Source organism: Trachinotus anak, unplaced genomic scaffold (assembly GCF_046630095.1).
Source record: "Trachinotus anak isolate AG129_WGS33_773 ecotype Australia unplaced genomic scaffold, CSIRO_AGI_Tana_v1 ptg000031l, whole genome shotgun sequence".
Classification (NCBI taxonomy): Eukaryota; Metazoa; Chordata; class Actinopteri; order Carangiformes; family Carangidae; genus Trachinotus; species Trachinotus anak.
This window is the reverse complement of record NW_027273882.1, coordinates 715,917-737,228: the sequence shown is the minus strand read 5'-3', so window position 1 is coordinate 737,228 and position 21,312 is coordinate 715,917. Positions and strand designations below refer to the sequence as shown.

The 21,312-nt window shown below is 39.3% G+C and overlaps 1 protein-coding gene across 1 annotated transcript in view; it reads right to left on the bottom strand.

The window, feature by feature from the left end:
* The window catches only part of ppp2r5a (protein phosphatase 2, regulatory subunit B', alpha isoform), a 41,406-nt gene that overhangs the window by 3,204 nt on the left and 16,890 nt on the right, over nt 1-21,312 (bottom strand). The window contains exons 2-12 of the mRNA XM_071467478.1: nt 19,133-19,329; nt 11,325-11,426; nt 11,108-11,200; nt 6,456-6,586; nt 4,885-4,944; nt 3,857-3,965; nt 2,899-2,952; nt 2,673-2,723; nt 2,457-2,576; nt 1,107-1,234; nt 212-313 (exon numbers count right to left, since the gene is read on the bottom strand). Of these exons, the coding sequence (XP_071323579.1) occupies nt 212-313; nt 1,107-1,234; nt 2,457-2,576; nt 2,673-2,723; nt 2,899-2,952; nt 3,857-3,965; nt 4,885-4,944; nt 6,456-6,586; nt 11,108-11,200; nt 11,325-11,426; nt 19,133-19,329 (1,147 nt within the window). The remainder of the gene's footprint in view (nt 1-211; nt 314-1,106; nt 1,235-2,456; nt 2,577-2,672; nt 2,724-2,898; nt 2,953-3,856; nt 3,966-4,884; nt 4,945-6,455; nt 6,587-11,107; nt 11,201-11,324; nt 11,427-19,132; nt 19,330-21,312) is intronic.

Here is a 21,312-nt window from a genome sequence, read left to right as displayed (position 1 = left end):
GAGAATGATTAGCAGCACACACACACACACACACCCACACACACCACACAAAAAAACACACACACCTTAAATTACTTTTTTGCAACTTCTAAGGGTCGATATGGTGTAAAATTTGGACATTAGCAATCTCTGCTGCAGACATGGCAGCACTGTGATCTTTTTACACTGAATGTCAAAAAGGAGAAAATTTTATGTTATGTCTGTTACTCACCGTTGTCTGTCTGCTTTATAGGAGGAAGTCAACTCATCAAACAGTGTGCAGTTCATCTCCATCAGCGTCTTCAGCACATTGTACACCAGAGCTACGATTGTCCTGCAACACAGCAGAGAGACACAGACATCAGTAACACACAACACCCGTGTGCTGGTTAACAGTGGAAATTACACTTTAAACAAGGAGGTCGAAAGAAAACATGTTGATGGCACGTTATGTGATATAGTTTTGAAAAGATATGTTGTTTCTGAGATTTTTTAATGTCATTTTTCCTCAACAAAATCAATTTCACCTACACTGTGTTGAGGTGGTGGCATAAAGCTCAAAACAGTCATTAATTCAGCTGTCAACCCGCAGCACATATCTTCAAATAACACATTCATTAATATATTTTATGACGTTATATATATTTTATGTATTTATTAATGTACAATATATATATATTCTAATAATATACAATAATTCACAAGCTGTTACAAAAACAAACTATTATTGAACTGTTATTCATCTGAGTAAAACAGTAAATGGTAAATGTACGCAGGGGTTTCTTTTACTTTTACGTGCAAGAAACAAGAGGCGTATCGTCATGGTGGCGTCTATAAGTCTGTGATATGTACATGTAAACACAAGACCAGCACATGATTGCATTGTTATACAATACAACATTGTTCCCTAAGGTCTGCATTGACCTTAGGGAACAATGTATATACAGTAATCAGAGCTGAATTGAAGTTAATGATTCACAGATGTGTTTAAAATCTGAATCTTTAGCAAATGAACCTTTGAGCTCAGATTCTCCTCATAATACAACAGGTTTTCTTTTTACGGCAGAGGATCTGTGTTTCTGCACGTGGGTGATTATGAAGTTTGTTGGATGCTTCAGAGTACGTACGGATTCCAGTGCTCTTTGGAAATTCTGTACAGGCTACCGAACATGATGGGGAGGACCTTGTCAATGTTCTCCTCGATGAGGCTGAGAATGTACTCGTTGTTCCAGAAGTACAGCGCTCGTTCTGCTACCTGTGAGGACAGAGACAGAAAGGCAGGGTCGGAGAAAGGACACGGGCTTCTTTGATTTACATCTGCTGAAAAAGGAATGGGTGACTGAACGAGGACAAAAGCCTCTGTCAGACCTTATTCTTTAAATATGACGACAATTTCACAAGTCCTGTGTCCCACGTGAATAAGTGCTAGAGACACCAACATAAAAGTCATCACAGCGTGCACAAGATAAAAATGAACTCACTCAACTGAGGCATTGTGAATGAGTCACTCACAGCATGGGACAAAAGCTCACACACCACTACAGTAATTATTAGGTAGTGAGGTAATTAATCTGCTAGTATACTCTGTCAGAACGACATGTCGGATGGCCGGAAAGAGGAACCTCCCTCCCCCTACACGTTTCTGAGGTCAGATTAGGAAGGGGCAGTGTCCAACCATTTTTGTAACTTCCTGAAGCTGATAATCAAACATTCGCACTGACTCATCTGTGTGGAGGTCTCCTTTTGTTACACACCTGTTTCTGATACTTTTCACGTGAACAACTGAATGCAACAGTATGAATGTCCTCCAGGAGTGAGAGTCTGGAAATGTCCGTCTTCATCACCATATCTGAATAATATTACACACACACACCCCCCACCCCCTTCTCTTACTCCGCCTTTGAGTGGTTGCTTCCAACATGGTTGGACATATTTTAAACTAGCTCAAACACAACCAACCCTTTTGTTAAGAACTTGTGTGGCTCAGGAGGTAGAGCAGTTCGTCTACTGATCAGAAGGTCGGTGGTTCAATCCCTGGTTCCTCCAGTCTGCGTGGCTTTGGGCAAGATACTGAACTCCAAATTGCCTCTGATGGCTGTTCCGTGTGTGTGTGTGTGTGTGTGTGTGTGTGTGTGTGTGTGTGTGTGTGTGTGTGTGTGTGTGTGTGTGTGTGTGTGAGAGAGTGAGAGTGTGTGTGTGGCAGAAGCGCTGTATGAGCGTGTGTGTGAATGGGTGAATGTGTCTTTTAGTATAAGTGTTTTGACTCCATTTACCACATAGTAAAATTGTCTGCTAAAAACCACACATGACAATACAAAACAACTAATGAGGACAATTTACACATTCAGTAAATGTTTATATTCTGTTTATGAAAGCTAAATATGGGATTAAAAAATAAAATGTTACTGATGAGTGCAGGTATGTCTGAATGAGAAAGCTGTTACTTTCAGAGCTTAATGTTTGTTTGTGTGTTTTACCTGAAAATGTGGGTTGGCCACACATTTAGAGATCTGTTTGAACAACGGCTCCTGGATTTTCTTGAATTGCGTTGGCTCAATGACATCGAGAATCTCCTCAATTTCACCGAGGAACATCACCTAATTTGAGAAGAGGTGCAGAATACGGAGCAGAACCTTAAAATCTGGTTGACAACACTGATTAGTGTTCGGTGCATCCACAGACAGGCAGATTACCTCTTTCTGGCTGCAGGTTTTCGGCCAAAACTTCAGCAGCCCACGGATCACCTGCACAGATAAAAGAGAATTTCTTGAGAATTTCTGTCTAATCTCAAAAAAGGAAAAGAGTTTGTTTGAGTGTGTGGTTTGCTAGCACCCACAACACATTTATCTGCAGTGTAGACTAATTTAGTGCTTGAGGCTTTGTGCTTTGAGTAGGAGGAATGATTAAAAAAAAAAGTACCGGTTCAGTGAGCGTAGGATCCTTCTCCAGAAACTGGACCACACAGTAGGCCAGCTGAGTGACACAAAAGAAAAAACATAAGTGTATCGTCTGTAACCACAATACTGTAAAACAACATCAATCTGATAACACTGCTTTACAGTTAGGACTGCCTGTGAAGATTTCAGTTGTTAGATATGCATCTGGGGTGGAAACATACAGTCTAGATTGTGGGTATTTGCTGGTTGTCATTTCAACATTAGTTTATGCAGAAAAAAGCTCAGACACGGCTCAGAGCTGACTGAGAGTTTCCGTTTATATGGAGGTGGAGGTGGGAGCCAATCACCAGGCAGAAGAGAGTCTACTGACGTTTATGGGTCAAAGGTTTTTCCACACAACATTAAATATGATGATTTCTGTTTAGCTTCATATGCATCTGTCGAAGTACTTTTGAACCTCTAAACTTTGGGCACTATGCGTTAAAAGGGCAATACCTATCACACAGTTCTTTCTTTACTGATGTGACCCTACTCAAGTTAAAGCTGAGACTTGGCACTTTAATGTAATAACCATTATTTTATTCAAATTTTAATATTGAAGCACAGAGCCTGAAGAACAAAAAATGTGTGACTGTACAAATACTCATGGTCTGAACTGTATGATCATCTTATAAATTTCAACTGTGGTAAATTGAAAATACATCCATGAAGTGCATTTTCATTTCAAAGCCACTAGACAGTGCTATAGTACTGAGATTACATCTTGACAGTATTTAATTCTGTTAATAGGATCCCCAACTACAGTTAATATAAATTATAACAAATCTTTTCTGTGTTTTGAATTAAACAAATCAAATTTGTTCAAATAAAGAGCTTAATGTTTACTTTAAAAAAAGCATATTGTGATACAGAATACCCAGCCAAACTTCTTGTGAGTTATAAGTGAATAATAAACATAACAGTAAAGAGTTTTTTTCTACCTGTGCATGGAAAAGAGCCAGTGCTTTAGCTGTGTGCAACGGGATGAGCACCTTCATCAGGAACTGCTTGTGCTCTGCCTTCAGAGGTAATGCAAACCCGTTGATGATACTGTAAACAGAGAAACAACAGAGCAATGTCAGATTACTGAGAGACAGCAGCACAAACTAAACACAGCAGGAGCAGAACTAGGGATATTTAGTTCCTGAAGAAGAGAATTCAAAGCAAGAACACCACCAGAATGAGAGAAGAAGAGGCCCGAGAGGCCTTTCAGTTTGGGGGGGAAAGTCCTCCACATCATTGGACTCGTGACATTCTGCACAAACCAGTTTAAAACCTTAAACCCAGGACCAAATCAAGATTAAAAACCTGGTTTCTATGAGACACTGATTACATTCCTTCAAATCTACCTCAAAAAACTGAGAAATTTCTATTTGGAGAATATGTGATTAAAATGAAACAAAATGTCAGTGTTGCCAAATGCCACATGAGGAAGCCAAAACAAATAATATTACTTCTTCATGAATAAATGCTCTCAGTGTTTTACAACCCAACACATTTACCCTCAAATGATAATCTTGACACTTTATTCACACACACAAAAAATAAATACTAGTTAAAGACTGGTGAGCAGAAAAAGCAAATGGATAATGTCGTTCTGTTACATTAGGGCTGCAACTGATGATTATTATAATCAGTTTATTTAATTATTATTTTCTTAATTCAATTAATCCTACAGTCAATAAAATGTCACAAAACAATAACAAATGCTTGATATAATTTCCTGGAGCTTTTCCCATAGGAATTAAATTAAGATTCCTCTTTTATCACATCAATAGTCAAAAATTCAAAGTCATTCACTTCACAGTTTATATATGACAAAGAAAAACATAAAGACCACAGGGTGTTTTGGCTTGAAAACAAAAAAAAAAAAAAAAATTCTGTTATCAAAATAACTGCAGATTGTTTAATCAACCAATCGTTATAGCTCTAGCCTAAATGTTGACCAACTTCATACGTCATTACTCACCTTCCCAGGATTTCCAGCAGCTCAGCCACTCCGTTGAAGTGCTCTGTCTCATAGATGAACCTGCAACAGCAACAAACACATTGACGACAGAAATTATGAAACACCTCACGACATCACAACCCTAAAAACAGAGCACAATGATCAGAACAATTGATTCAGGCTCCTCCAGAAATATTATTACCCTGATTTAGGAGTTGGGTTTTATAATATGAAATTTCACCTTACACAAGCAGACCACAAATCTGTAACTTTGTAGCCTTTATATGAAGTTTTACTGGATTCTACAAGAAAAAATATGGCGGTCTGTCTGCGTATGGGCTGCCACAAAAGTAGAGCCTACAGGAAACTGGGATCACTTGAGATTAAAATCTGCAAATTCTCTAAAAAAAAAAAAAAGTCTAATTGAAAGAGGTGATAAATAAATGGGCCACTTGGAAAAATTAAACATATTTAGCTATGGACTTTGGTTGTTGCCACTCTTATGCAACTTAATGATCCACACATCATTCACCTCCTCTGTTTGGTAAACCATTTCCATGTGGCTGTGCACCCATGGTATGTACAGACAGAGCCTGACAACTGTGGCACTATTTTTATCCTCAGTGGCAGATGGTCAAAGTGGGTGCACCCGTTTTGCCACCTTGCCTGTTGGAAACGACATCAAGTGTCCCCTGTTTCAATCATCTAAAGCTCATTGTCACGCAGCAACAGGAGCCGTAAAGATTCAGCACGCTGCCTCCATCTGCACTTATTTTCCTGCTTCCTCTCTGTCTGTCCTCGTAGTGTGATGATGAATGTAAGGTTTAAAGAAATGATTTTTTTAGATGGATCAATGCAAAATGGAGTAATCTGAAAACCAGGATGAGAAACTTGGAGTTGATGAAAGATAGTTTTCTGCTACATTCAACCTACGTTCCTGTGAAACTGACAAACACCCATTGAATTTACAAATATAAACTGAGACTGATCGAAAAGTGTTTATAATTGTCTTTTAAAATCACAATGAAAACGGCTTTTGATCTGCTAAAAAAATTTGCCCCTTTATGACGAAATAGTGCCAGGAACAGTGGAAGCAAAGGAGCTAAACTCAGGAACAAAAGTAGGAACCATGATCCCCTGTTTGTTTCAACCACATCTAAAGTGCTGTGAAGATCAGGCAAACTAGACCAACAGCAATTTCACACACAAGAAAACTTTAAGACAACATGATGTGTGCATGGAGGTAGTGAGTGAAGGAAAAGGACTTTAAACTCGTCAGGAATCCCACAACATAATCTTTATTACATTAACAGAAATGATAGGGAATTACTAACTATCTTTTCAACTGCCTGAAGACAGGTTAAAAGAAATAAAGGGAGGTGTTGCATCTAGAGACTGGTTAGATGGTAAGAAGAATTATTAGTTACTTTACTGAAACCAGCATGCCACTCAATATTGCAACTTCTGACGACTGATTAGTTGCTTTACATCCCTGATCTGATCATGTTCACCTAAATATATGAATATTAACCCAAACATACTTTGTACATACAGTTGTCTTAGCTGGTCTCTCAATTGACCATTTTACACACCTCAAGAAAATATTGTTGATCTGCTTCCTGATGAAGGCTCGCAACCCCAGGAACTTTCCATAAATGCGATGCAGGATGGTCTTCAGGAAGTCCCTCTCCCTTGGGTCCTCACTGTCAAACAGCTCCAGCAGCTGAAGGAACAGACAGAGAAAGACAAACACAAACTCTCTCAGTCCCGATTTATTTAAAAGGAATAAGGTTGGGTTCTGTTTTGCATCTTACTCTGACACCACAGACCAGGAAAAAAAAACACACTGGTGATGTATTCAAACGTGGGATAACTTTGTTGTCAACAACAAACATGGCAGACGTCCTTAAATGTTCCAAAGTCAACAAAACAACTGCATAATGCAGGATTTGTGGCAGGGGACTCGTGACTAAGGGGGCCGGGACAAATCCTTTGTTTATACATCTACCTCCTGACATGTTCAAGTAAGAACTTGTGACATTTTTGATGACTTGAGAAAGACAAAGGATAGATTTTCATGGTTTACTGTGCCTTGATTAACATGTACAGTTTAATTTTTCACTATACTTTAGTAAATACTGTAACATATTGGGGGTTTTCCTAAGAAATGATTGAGCTGAGGTGGTAGATGTTGGTTGGAAGTTGTGACCGATTTTTTTCCCAACTTGTTAAAACTTAGAGGGGTTCCTGTCTTTCTGACATTGTGACGTCCTGTTCCGATTAATTAATGCAAAGCCAGCGTATGACGTGATCGATTAATCAATCACCTGCTGAGCAGAAGTCAGACTCGGACACATCTCATCTTATTATCTACGTAGTTATTGGATGACTCATCCAATACTTTATAATTCATAAAAATGTAGTAATTTTGTTTGAGGTTAGTGTGGGCGCACTTTAATTCAGGCCAGACGGGGGTCCTTCATTATAAAACGCTGCGGGTAACTCTGAATACTGAGTTACAGCTGAGTGATGGGATTACATATTGTCATATTATTTTTCTCTACTTTGCCCACCCCTTGGCTAACAGCGAAGAGGACCAGACCACAGGGACCAGAACACTGAGCAGGTCTTTTCTACTCATTTTAAACCTTTAACGACTGATTTTTATTTATTTTTGACCACTTGCAAAAGTTGTAGACGTAACATGGACATACAAAACAACACGATGAGAGCAGTGAGGGTGACCAAAGTTGGTGAAGTTGTTGGCTGGACAACTAAACAATGAGCTCAACTTCTCATAGTAAAAACAACTGTAAACTAATTATTGATCAATTAATCAAGAAATGAATCTGCAGGTGAAATTTGAAATTTGCATCTTTATGAACAAGAGAGCAGAAAAAAGTTTTGCCCATTCAGTAGTTAATCAATGAGGACAAAATGGAATACGGACATGAAGCTGCCAGAGTATAACTCAGAGATTCTGCTTATGCCTGAGGTAATGTCAATATTCAATCACAGGAGGTCACGCTAGGATCTGAGTTTTCTCCTGAGCCTGACATCTACATGTCCCTGAATAATCCAGTGGCCATGGTGAGTTTTTACCTTCAGTCAAAAAACAAAAAACAAACAAACAAAAAAAAGAGTCATTTCCAGGCTCCATGTCCATCTGTATTTAAACACTAGGAACAATCATAAGGACAATTTGCTTGCACAGGGTCCACAGACGTATAGAGGGAAAAAATGAAAACAAAAAATGAAGAAGACAGCTCTCCTTCATGGTTAAACAAACCTTCTCCTGGAAATCATCTGCAATCAATTCAATCTCTTAATTTCATCCTCATGATAAAAGATTATCCACGATGAGAACAATCAGGTCATTACTGAAATTAATTCAGTAATACCTTGATTAAAAGCCTATGTGCACCAAATTTGATTGAGATACAGAAAGGGCAACAAGTGACAACAACGAGAAAGACACGTGTCGGACATGACCATAATCCTGACTGTAATGACAGTTTTCTATTTATGTATAAAACCTCAGGCTCCCACTGACACTGACTGGACAATGTCACACTAGAGCCTGAGCTTCATCTGTGCTGCATGAAGCCTGATGTGCAAACTGATGAGATACGGTGAGAAATTGATCATAAAATGATTTTATTTAGTTTTGTGATGAAACGTCTTTGCTGGGTGGATGTAAGAATCAGTACAAGGATAGTAAATACTTAAACCCTGCTTACACTTGGCTCATATACACATGTCCTGGGTTATACAGTGTGACATACAGGTACATACAGGTGAGAAAGTAATCTAATACACACTGATCATTTTAACTCCACACAAACGTGTGAGAAGTAACTGTGTGAAGCAAATCTGTCAAATACAGAACATTGCACAGAGACTAATGAAACTCTTCTTGCACCGTGCTGAATCAGTTATGGATTTAAATTCATCAAAACCTTCTGAAAATGTCAATATTTTACTTAATATAAACTGAGAAAAAAAAAACAGATACCTAATGTCAACACACAGATACAGACACACTCCACAGCACTTTACCAGTGCTCCCTGACCAGGAAAAAAAAGAAAAGCCTAAAATACACCCTGGCCACGTGTCTGACCACATGTTCTGCTCTTAGCTCCACATATGGTTGTTTTCCCATGTCGAAGGCTGTTTTCTGCAGCAGGATCAGCAGCACCAGAGCAGTGCTAGTTTTAGAGCTACGTATTCAAGGACCAAAATATGCCAGTAACTAGCAAGTGAGGCAGAAAACTGGTCATGAGCCACACTGTCATTTTAAGGGATATGCCACCAGCATACACTGTATAGTTAGTTTTGCTACTTCAGTCACTGCTTCTTTGTGATCCTTCTGCAAGCTAACAGCTACATGTAGCTGCTTACTTATCAATTCACAGCATCTTCCAGCTAAAATTCAAAGAATGTGCTTGAAATAGATGCTGAGGAACAGCTTCACAGCTTCAGGTGATTAAATCAAAGTTGAAATCAAAACATTCTGCAAAATGTTATACTGCTGTTGTAATGTTCCATGACTGTTTTACTCCACACCATTAAAGAGTGGGCCTGCAAGACAATGATACAATAACAGAGACACCTTAACACATGCTGTATATGTACACCTAATATTGAGTAGGGTCACCACAGGGTTTTCCCGTGCTAAAATCTGTCCTCCCTTGCAAAAGCGTCCTTGAGAAAACTCCCGAACCTCTACCTCCCCTCAGGATGTTTCTCCTTGTGCTTTCACCTCTGTGTGCATCTCAGACCCGTCTCTATGCTGTGTGTGTTACAGTGACTTAAGTTGACTAAACCACGGGCCTCCTCTCCCTTCCTTTACTGCCACCCAAACCTCCACCTCGTTCCCGTTGCTCCGACCGCAGTTCGCCTCTCTCCTCCTGAAGAGTAAACAACAGCCAGCTATTTAAAGCTTCCCCACGACACACTAACATCATGGAAAGTCGGTCCAGGCACCTTGGATGTGGCCCAGCCAACATTCCAGGCCCTGTGGTCCCTTTTTGCTGCTGCTGCTTCTCTCTGCAGCTTCACACAAGAAGTGAAGCATTCCTGAGGTAGGTGGGTACCGAGCCAGGACAGATGTAGACGAGCTGCAGCGAATTCATGGTTTGACTCATCCAACGAAGCATAATGTAGGTGGGTGAACTCCCAAAACACATCACAATGTATTTACCACATTCAGAAATTCTAATAATTTGACCAACCATCTGTCAACCATCCAACCATCAATTACATGACTAATACTTTCAGTAATTTCCATGAAAAAGTGGAAGTTTTTTTAATCTTTCTGTTATAATAACCTAAATATTTTCAGGTTTTCAACCGTTTGTCGGATGAAACATGAAGCCATCGCACTAGAATTTTTCCAAATTTGCTAACATTTTTGTACAAATGAATCAATTAATTTAGAAAATAGTTGGTAGATAACAGATAACAGTGAATGAAAATAATTGTCAGTTGAAGCCCTCGAGCTGTCACAACACTCCCAACCAACAGTCTGCTAGTTTTCTCCTCTAACAGACACTTTTGACATGATTAAATGACAAAAACAATCTTTATCTATCATGATTTATTATTCATTTTAGAAGGATAAAAAGCAGTGTCCTCCCTCTGTCTCCTCAAAATGGTTTTTGTTTCACTTCCACTGTTGCAGCATTACGTTTTTCTTCCTGCTAACAAACAAACATATATTATATATTGTGCTTTTATGCAAATTGTTAATCCTGATGTGGTTTAATAAGAAAATGTCTTTATTTCAAGAAATCTATCTGAAAGTCTCTAACTGACAACTTTGTCTTGTGCTGGCAGTATAACTTTGTCAGAGGTCCTTGTTGGACAATGGTTACAACTGAGTGCAACACAAAGGATGATTTCAAGACTGAAGACTGAAAATCTGCAGTTGTGTTAATATTTAGATAATATCTCTGACAGCTGTTTTCTCACCCTACCTTCCGTTGTGAAACTTTGGAACAGCTGCAAGACTTTTTTTTTCCTGATTGTGAACGTATGATTGTGTGTTGACCAGTCCTCCAGGGGAATCTGATGGGTGGGATACTTGATCTTGTGGTTTTGACGATGTATGTAAATGCTTAAAAACCCAATAAAAAGGTATGAATAAATTGTGACCAAACTAACAACGCCTGTTAGTTTGGAAACCTGCTGACAAACTTACACATTCATTTTCAGTCCAAGTGTTTTCAAAAAGAAACTCACCTGCAGAACAAACTTCTGATCTATGTAGCGCTTAGCGATGCTTGGCTGGAAGTCTGGATTTTCTAGAAAACGCAGGAGAAATTCGTAGACCAGCTGGAAAAGAAAAGGGAAAAATGTATAAAATAAAAAGAGATTTGCACTTTATGAGTACTCTAACACATCATGATGTTATCTAAAGGTTAATAAGCACAGACTTGTGTAAATATCCGATTCTTACTTGCATGTGAGGCCATGAAGCCTCTAGGGTGGGTTCATCCTCTTCTGGGTCAAAATCAGGGTTTTCACTTGGTGGAAGAGTCCGGAAAATGTTGGTACAGATCTGGAAAGGAAAGGAAGAGTCCGATTTATTACACAAACAGAAAGAAGGGGTTAATATCCCAGGAGAGAGTGGAAGGACATACAGTCCGGAAACAGATTGTGACAGCTATTCACAAAATTACGGAATCCAAAATGTAATCCTTTTCTTAAACAAGTAGAAACACAATGACTAGACAGTTTTTAGTTTTAGACTTTTTTTTCCCACCAAAGGCTGTTTCTTCAAATTTGATTTGGTTTCCAGGCCTCTACACCTACCTCTAATTAAAAAAAGGTGCATGTAGCATTGTTCAAAAACTATGTTTGTGGTTGGCCAGCAATACCACTGGGCGCCCACCCTGCCCTCCGGTTAGTTTTTTTGTTTTTTGTTAATTTTTAACCACATACTATATTGAAAAATATGTAGTGCGGTGTGAATGAGTAGTACAGTGTCTGATAGTGTGACAAACCTCTCAATGAATTTGGTTACAGTTCAACAACTTAGACAAAGTTACTAAATTTGTACCTGAGGCACGACAGACAAAAAGACACTTCAATCCATTTTTTAAGCTTTATGAACAGATGTTTTGTGATAAGCAGCTGTTACAGTTTAGGAGAGGTTAAACAAATGTGAGCCAAATTGGCCAAGATGTATTTGAGAGACAAACTGATGCAAAGTGTAAAATGCTGTCCATCTCTACACAACCTGGGCACAAAGAATCTTCCAAAAAAATCTGAAGACTGAGCATCTATGAACATCACTGGGAGCTTGATAACTGGGTGTGGAAAGCAAGTTTGTCTGGACTTCGCCGGATCATGTTTTGATTTACTTTAACTGAGGCTGTTTAATGTGGTCACAGAAACAGAAAGAAGCTGGATAAAACCATTACAGATTCTGCATCCGCTGCCACCCCCTATTAAAATTCTGTACCAAAGACAATCATTGTAGACAGGTCACTGCCACCTCTGTCCCACCTTGTTATTTTTAGCCAGGGTAAATTTGAGAGTGACACACACAGACACAGCAGTGGCGAGCTGGAAAAGCCGGCATTATATGATTGGGTGCACACTCTCATGCTGACGTGATAAAGACAACATCAAATTACCTATTGGCAGCTGGAAAATCCAAATGACACTAATGGGAGTGGAAGACGGCAAAGGAATTTCAAACTTGACGGTTGCCCAGGATCTGTGAGCAAACTGGATTCTAGATGGATTCAAGAGTTATACCAGCAGATATCTGTACAAAGCAGCAAACAAGGATACTACAGGTGAAATCATAACATAAATGATCATGGTATCCTCTCTATTATTTTCTGCCATGCTACTCAAGTCCTAGAGGGATTGGAGAGAAGAGTTACAGCAGTTGTTTCTGACCTTTTTTGACTTATGACTTAAAACAAAGCTGTGTCTTCATGTGACCCCTCATCACAGGCAGCACATTTACTCCTACTCAGATTACGTTTAGAGGCCCTGAGAGTTAGAATCATTCAATAATTCAAAGAAAAAAAAGATTAGGAGAAAGTCTAAAAGATAAACTTAATTTCTGTGTATCAGAAAAGCATTTATCTGTAACCCTTAGGGGAGATCCTGAACACGTCCACCATGCTGAATCCCACTGGATATATGTTATGGAGGTCATTGTATCTGAGGTCACAGTTTTGGTTATTTGTTAAAAATTTGCCCACAAAAACTAGCAGAAATCAGCGCAGTGGTTTCTGCTATAACCTGTGCGGTATGTATAGAGGCTGCGCTCTCTATGCATTGCAGATAATAACCTTGCTCTGCTATGTTGAACTTGCACTTCTGGTGTTAAAGCCCTGTAATAAAGAATTTCTTAACATCATGATACACAAAGTTATTTGCTTAGTGGTCACTTCATTAGGCATGGCCATCAAATAGCTCCTTGGTCCCCGTTTTACTCCAAAGTGGCTCAAAATTGCTGGATATATTCCTCTAAATTCCCCTAATTAATACTCTTTCAGTTAAAATGGTGGAGGATGTTCACTTGATTTGTTTAACTCGGTTGGCTGAGGCCCCATGTTGGCTTCAGATAAACCTTAATACGTTTTTTTCACAGGAGGAGGACTGTCAATTTTGTCCCCCATGACTCACATTAAAATAGCATTGGGAAGGAGCAGGAGTCTTGATTTTCACATGACCATTACAGTCAATCTTCTTATTAGTGGAAAGGAATGGAACCCAGTTTGTTCTTGTGCAGCAGTCTATCCCCTTCAAGGTTGAATGAGCCGTGCGTTCAGAGATGCCCTTCAGCTCACCACTGTTGTACTGAGCTGTCATTTTGCCTGCTTGTGGTCTTCCTGTTATTTTAGAGAAGTCCGACACTGTAGTGCAGCTGTTTCTGAACTGATGAAAATAATGGTAAGATATCTGGCAAGAACTTGTAAAATGTTCAAACGCATTTTCAAGCACACATTAGCCAAACAGTAACTGAACCTGTTGACTGCCTGCATGATTTGTTATTTTATTATTCACAGAGTAATTCACTCTTTGGAGTTTGTGGCTGTTTGCACTTAGGAGCACTTTGTGACAATGAATACAATAAAGTTGTACATATAATCATTCACCACACACTCACAAATACAATCTAAAAGTCAATAGTTATTTTCAGCTTAACTAGGCCGATTACACGTGCCACTGGAGGGACACTTCATCACTTTGGTGCCAATAGAGTGCCGCAGGAATAACTTCTAAAACCTGGACATAGGTTAGCATTTTAGCACTTCCCGTTCCCTTGTCCTTAAGTCTGAGTTTTTTTGAATGGAGTTTTGGTTAAATGGCTAAAATAAGGATTGTGGTTAACACAAGCTCAAGACATTTTCACGTTTTATTCTACGACATTAAATACATGAGTAAATACTGCAATCGTGATTTCTTTAAGCTTTTATGTCTCTTAAAAAAGGCCGGTTGTATCTGGGTTGGTGTACAAATATACAGCGACACTCTATTGAGTGGCAAACGTAGCTCATAGTTTTGAAGCAAAAGATAAACAAACAGGCAAAATTATTATCAATTAAAACACGATGCCTTCAGCCTTGGCTATCATTGGCAAAGAGCCATAACAGCATTACTTTTTGTCAGGGTATTGAATTGTTCTGGTTCATTATATCGCACTGTACACAATAAGAATCAGGACATGCCTCTAATTGTGTTTCTAATCACACAAAGCACTTCCTCCCTCAAGTGTAGCTGGGTGACAACAAGCAGGAGATGACTCTGCAGGAATCAATCTGGGAATCAAGATACAGCTACAAACCAACCAAGCAACCAAGCAACCAAGCAAGCAACCAACGATTACCAACCAACCAATTAGAATACAACTACAAACCAACCAGAGTACAGCTACAAACCAACTAATCAGAATACAACCACAAACCAACCAATCAGAATACAGCTACAAACCAACTAACAGCCCCAGCTGTCTCTGGCACGGAGACATAATAAATGGTGGGGTTGATGTCACTGGGGCAAACACAGGAGCATTATCTGAACCACATATAGCCTGGTGTAACCACTGAGTGTATTAATCTGTCTATTCTTTGGTCTACAGTCTCTGATTTATACCATCTACATATCATAACAGGTTATAGATGTATTCACAACATAAGCATCAGGCGTGCCTATGTTTCCCCAGTCCCTTCACAATACTGAAAAATAACTAGTGTTGGACTGAACATGAGAAAATACTGTGGGAGGATGACAAACACGGGAGGCGTGTGAGAGATTTTCATGTGTGGCAAAAAGGAAACAGTGATTTGTGAGTGAGTGAGTGTGTATCTGTGTGAGGGTGTGGGAGGATTCAGAAAAATGGGCCGTTCCCTGGTGACAGCGTTGATGACAGGGGATGCTGTAGCTCTGTGTGGGGTCAGTTTGAGGGTGACGGTAGTAGCAACCAACACCTAGCAACGCACAGGATGAGACAGAAAGAAAAAGGGGGAGGACTTGCGAGTGAAATAGAGAGAAAAATGTAAGCTTGGAGTGTAGCACTATCACAAAGGGATAGAAAAGATGGGAGTTAACGCAAATAAAAGTTGTAATTACAGCTCACTGATGCTCTTTTTTTCTTTTTTTTTTTAGCTCACCTTGCTGTCTTTTTACTCTTATTGCTGACACAGAAAAGGGAGAATTCAATCGAAATAATTTTAAAGAAGTAATTTCTCTATAATACTAGTGATATTAATTATAGAGTCAGCAACACGTCCTTTTACATAGAAGATGAGACACGTGGTTGTTTGTACTACTAACAACCTCAGTGATCAAAGCAGTCCTCACCACAGCAGAATAATGGGCTGCACTTTAAACACTCACCTCTTCATTATCATGTGATGCCAAGCATGGAGTATCCGGGAGAGCTATTATCAGTTCAGCTTTCTGAAAGTGCAGCTGCTATTTGTCTAACCTCATTCGGGAGCATGTCTCTCTCACTCTTGAGCTCGACCCATGTCCTTCTAATATACATTGTATAGGTAAATGAGATTACGAAGAAAGACAGCCGACAATGGACCGGCCGGAGTCATTTACACTACTCCAGCAACAAACCCGCTAACCTGCTGGTGGAGTAGCCCAAGAGGCCACTGAAGATGATGATGAAGAAGCTACAACATGTTAAGCGGCTCATTATCCAGTGCATGATGTGTTCAATTACATTACACTCTTCTGTTTTCAGCCACGTCATGAATGAAAAAGTATAAAAGAAGAATTTCAAATGCTTTAGATATTTTACTCAATGGAACACACACATGGAAATTAATTTATAGTTCAAAATTAACTGTGAAGTAACTCCAGCAGACATTTCTTGTTTCTGGTTAGTGTGATTACATCAGCGTGATTTTATTTTTATTTCTTTGGAGGGCTGACATCAAAGGATTTGCTGCTATGTTTACTGCCTCTGTTGGCGCATTAGAAAGTTTACCATGCCATGTTGCAGACAGTGCACAAAATCCTATTTATCCATTCTGTATAAGGTTCAATGTTTATATTTAGGAAAAATCCACACCGCTACTCCACAGGCTTTTGAAATGATGACATTAAGAATATAAATTACATTGATCATTAAGAACATAAAATAAGACACTGCTTGAAAAATTACCTATGTTGTTCTCTTTTTTTGTTTATATGTGCTACTTTTTATTGCTATGTAGAAAACTTTAAATGCTGTATAGTCTTATCAACTCTTGACAGAGGTAGAGAGCTGGTATTTATTTTTATTTAGAGTTGTGGCTGTTAACAAACAGCCACAACTTCCTGAACCAAAGCTAAATTACTCTATGTCCTCGCCGTGTGTGTTCAGTGGCTTTAAGGGTGGGACTGGCGCAATAACAAGCTACAGTATATTGTTAATACACACTGTGCCTTAACCACAGATGTTGCATCAGTATAAACACTGAAACAAAATGGAGGTTTGTTGACACTATTGGCCATCAACGTCTTATTTCCCCTCCGATTCCATTTTATTTCATTGCCTGTGTGAAGCTTGCTGACACTGCCAGCCGTTTTTGCAGTAATGAATACAACTGAAGTACTGTCACGGTTTATGACTTTTCTCTGACTGGAAATGGCCTCTTTCTGAGTCACTTCAATTACACATCTGCACTTCACACAGCATACAACGTGTAGTTTTGAAACAAATTAATCCAGAAAATATAATTAATATAATACAAAAATGCATTTGACTGCACTCATATTTGCATGACGATGAAGGCAGCTCAATGAAGAGAGCTGCTGGGTTTACATTTAATGTCAATTTAGGCAGTGAAAACTCTCTCCCTGCCCGATTCATGCTAAGATGCAATCAAAGCTATGGGCAACAAAACATTAAAGGCTATAAAGAGAGACTAAATGTGTTTCTGCAGTAATCACCAGGTAAAACTTAGGACATTTTAAGATCTTTTAATACCAAATTGAATGCAATATCACACCTTTTTTCACAGTCGCACATCTTTTTTAGGGGGAAGTCTTAATATTCAATACATTTAAAGACTTCTAAAGACCTGCAAATACCCTGTGAATCCTAAATCAATAGTTGCAAGGTCTGACATGGATTACTGCCTGCAGTCCATTAGTAATCTGAAGACTCCTTGACTCAACTGTGGATGTGCTCATTTGTCTCCATCATGATAATCTGCAGTGTGGAGTGACTCGCCGCAGCACTGACAACAGCTCTGACTGCTGTGCTCTAAATGTTGCACATGAGTCATTATTAAACCGTAGGAGGAAACAAGGCTGCTCAGGGCACCTACTACATGAACACAAATCTATACCATGTTGGTCGGTGATTCTCTGCAGGAGGCTGGGTTGGTTGTTAAACAGACTATCATGTGTTTAAGATTCCTGCAACAGCCACAGTGTTAATCACCAGAAACTGAGCCTCTGCCAAGTCAGCCCTGCACTCTGTCTCTTTCGTGAATGCGCTGATGATTGTACAACAGATAATATGTTAATAAAAAATAACTTAACATAATTTACATACTCATGCCTCATCCCTACATGCAACTCTTCAAGTTACAGTTTGTCATTTCCCATGCATGCTAAGTGCTGAACATGTTTCCAGATTCCTAAAAATATGTCTGATAAACGATGACAGAACGTGGATAACATTCACAGACAAGGACACTACTACAATTAACGAAGGTGTGTATCACTTGCAGACTTACAGCAAAACATGCTGTTATGGAAATAACAACTGCGACAAACATTATGTGTGGTTTTTTAATATGCATTGGTTCTCAACATTTGTGTGACACTCAATAACACTATAAGTGTTTTAAAGTAGTTTCTTTTATATTGGATGTCCTTAAAAAGCCCTTAAAAAAATCTCTGCAGAGCGCAATGTGTGACAGGTGCATGGGAGCGAAGCACAAACTTTGCTGATGAAGGCTGTGCAGTCGGAAACATCATAAGTAAATAAACAAAGATGTTCTTTTATAGTAGATGTGTAGGAAAAAAAATCTGAGGATGTCACATGACCGACAATACTAAAATCTCCCCACAGAAAAGAGCACTGAGACAAGAGAGCAAAGCAGCACAGAGAAGTGTGTATGAGCTTTGTTGTGAAAGTCACAGGAAGTCTTGTGTGATAGATACAATCATTAGCTCAATGGAGGTTATCTTTGTTTAAAATTATGTTAGAAGTTGGTCTCTTAAATCAGTGGATTAATATTACACTTGGTGCAGTGCATATTGATAAGGTCAACAGTATTTTCCCTGTATTGTAAGAAAATGAATGGGTGGGTGTCATCATTACAAGCTTTCAACAGCAGCTAACACTTGTAGACAAAAAAAAATGAAACCATGTATCATGTTCATTGGGCAGTTCAGTGGGTCCAAGACAGAAGAGGAAAGAAAGAGGCTTAAAATGACACCAACAACATTGGGCTGTTCCTATGTTTGCGTTGGAATGCGTGCTCACAAGGAAATAGTATGGTAAAGTGTTTTGTATAAAGATGGTAACATGTTCCTCATGTGCTGCTGATGAGACACACCCTGTCTAGACACACAATCAGCCTCCATTTTTTAATCCTGCACAAGTGCACAGGATGTTACAGTGACACAGAGGGGAGATCTCTTTGCTGTTTAATAATAGCTCATGACTTAATAATTATCTGCTGCAGTGGTTGCTCGGGGTTCTGCATAAAAGAGTTTATTTTCTAAATCTAAAGAGGCCAGATGAATTTAGCTGAATTTTTAAGCCTTCTAAGTGTGTATCCTCACCATATTAGTGATCTCTGGGTATGTGGACTCCACCAGCACTCCTCGGTTGGTGGAAACATAGTCCACAAGCTCGTTGAGCGTCGCCCTCTTGATCTCCTTGCTTTTTAGGTCAGTCACCGAGTCAAAGAAGTCGAAGAGCATGCAGCACTGCTGGAGTTTTTGGGTGAACAGTTCCTGTTGCTCTGTGGAGGGCGCATCTGAAATCACATAAATAAAGAAAATATAGATTCACTGCTTATATACATGAATATAATGTATGGAAAAAAGATTAAAGATGAGACAAACAGGGATAACAACTGTTCCCCTAGTTGGTGTGACTTGCTTGTGCAAAATAATAGTGTGAAATCTAAGGTAGTGCATTTTAATTTTGCATGTGTCAGGAGGGATTTTTGTGTCTCCAGCTAATTGTGGTAGAGCAGGTCTAAAAACATGACACAACCAAACATCCTCTAAATATTCAGCATAATATCAAATATCTAAGACCAACAGGCAGACAGACACAATACACCAGTGTATTTTGCCATTCAGAGGCAGCCCAGTCATTCTCGGCTTTGATTGTAAAGCCTTTTATGGATTAGACGGTGAGTGCGTTCAGGGTTATTAGAGCTGTCAAACTTGACCCCGCTAAGCTATAAACAGTGTTTGGCAGCCGTCCAAAAACGCGGTGACACACTGTACAGTGATGTTCTGTTCCTACACAGCAGAAGCTCGTCGCTGCACACACAGGACCCTTTCTGTGATGGTAGCAGGAAGACTCTCAGGGCTGATTGACGACACCTCAGGAACCAGACACCCCAAAGGTTGTGAGGTTATGCAAATACAGATGCCATCCATGACACTTGTTGACACTGAGGTACATGGCGTACCTCATTAACATGTATCTTTCTGTGGCATAAATTAAATACAACACTGGCTAAACTGGTAACTGTGTCCAATCTCTACCAGAACTTAAATCATGGTGTGAAGTAACTCTCCGTGCAGTAGTTCTCAATGTACTTACAATACCTATGGTCACATTTACCAAGTATATACACACTACTGTCCTGAAACACACTGGAGCTACAATAATTAGTTGATTAGGTGATTACCTGATTGACAGAAAATTAATCAGCAAGTATTTTGATAATCAATGGTCAAATATATATTGGTTCTCACATGAGGAGTTGCTTTTCTCTGCCATACTATATATACCAGCAAATTGACTATTGTTAGATAATTGTCATTCAGACAAAAAAAAAGCAAACTGAAGACATCACCACGGTGTAGAAACATATTATAGGCTAAAAAAATAATTGATTAATTAAGAAAATAAGTGAGAAATTATACAATAATGCAAATAATTGTTAGTTACACTGCAACTGTGTCACTTTTTCAAGCAAAACTGCCAAAGATCTGTTTACTCCAGCTTCTCAAATGTGATGACTTGATGCTTTTTGTTGTCTTACATGATAATAAACTCAACGTTTGGGTTTTTGACTTGCAATTTGAATATCTAATTTATTGATCGAGCATAAAAATATTTATTTTTTGCAGCCCTTAGGCACAAACACACACAATGGGTTTTTAATGGCGAGAGGAAAGAAGTGAGAGGGTGAGAAGTGTCATAGAGCGGTTTCTTATTGAGCAATATTATGTAACTGAACAGGCATTACCCCATAAAATGCAGCAGCATGGGGACATCGCAGAGTGAGGCACAGCTCAAAAATTTTCACAGCTAGTGAAAATGTTCCGGTGGTGTTGACAGCTGACGAAGTACTTGCGCAACTGAACCCCATGGGTCAAACAACCGGCTGCTACTCTGAATGAATGTAATATCTGAGTGTAACGACACCAGGCGGACTTGTTATCACACTACTGTGCCTTATTGCCAATTTTCCAAAGTATCGAATCTCAAAGGATTCCACACTGAAAGGGCAGACCGAATACCAAACTGGAACAAGAGAGGAAAAGGGCCATGATGCCCCTGTGGCCTGAATGTTGCTGTCATTAACATGACTTATGGGTAGCTCACATTTCTTCCTTGGAAGTGGTATGTGGTAGATTTTTGTAGGCCAGGGTGTCCGCTCTTTGGGAAGGCAACCACATATTTAAACCCACCTACAGGGAAGAAACGTGGTGCATTCTGACTGCAGACATGACAGTTTGACATTATGGGAAATGCTCATTTGCTTTGTTGCCAT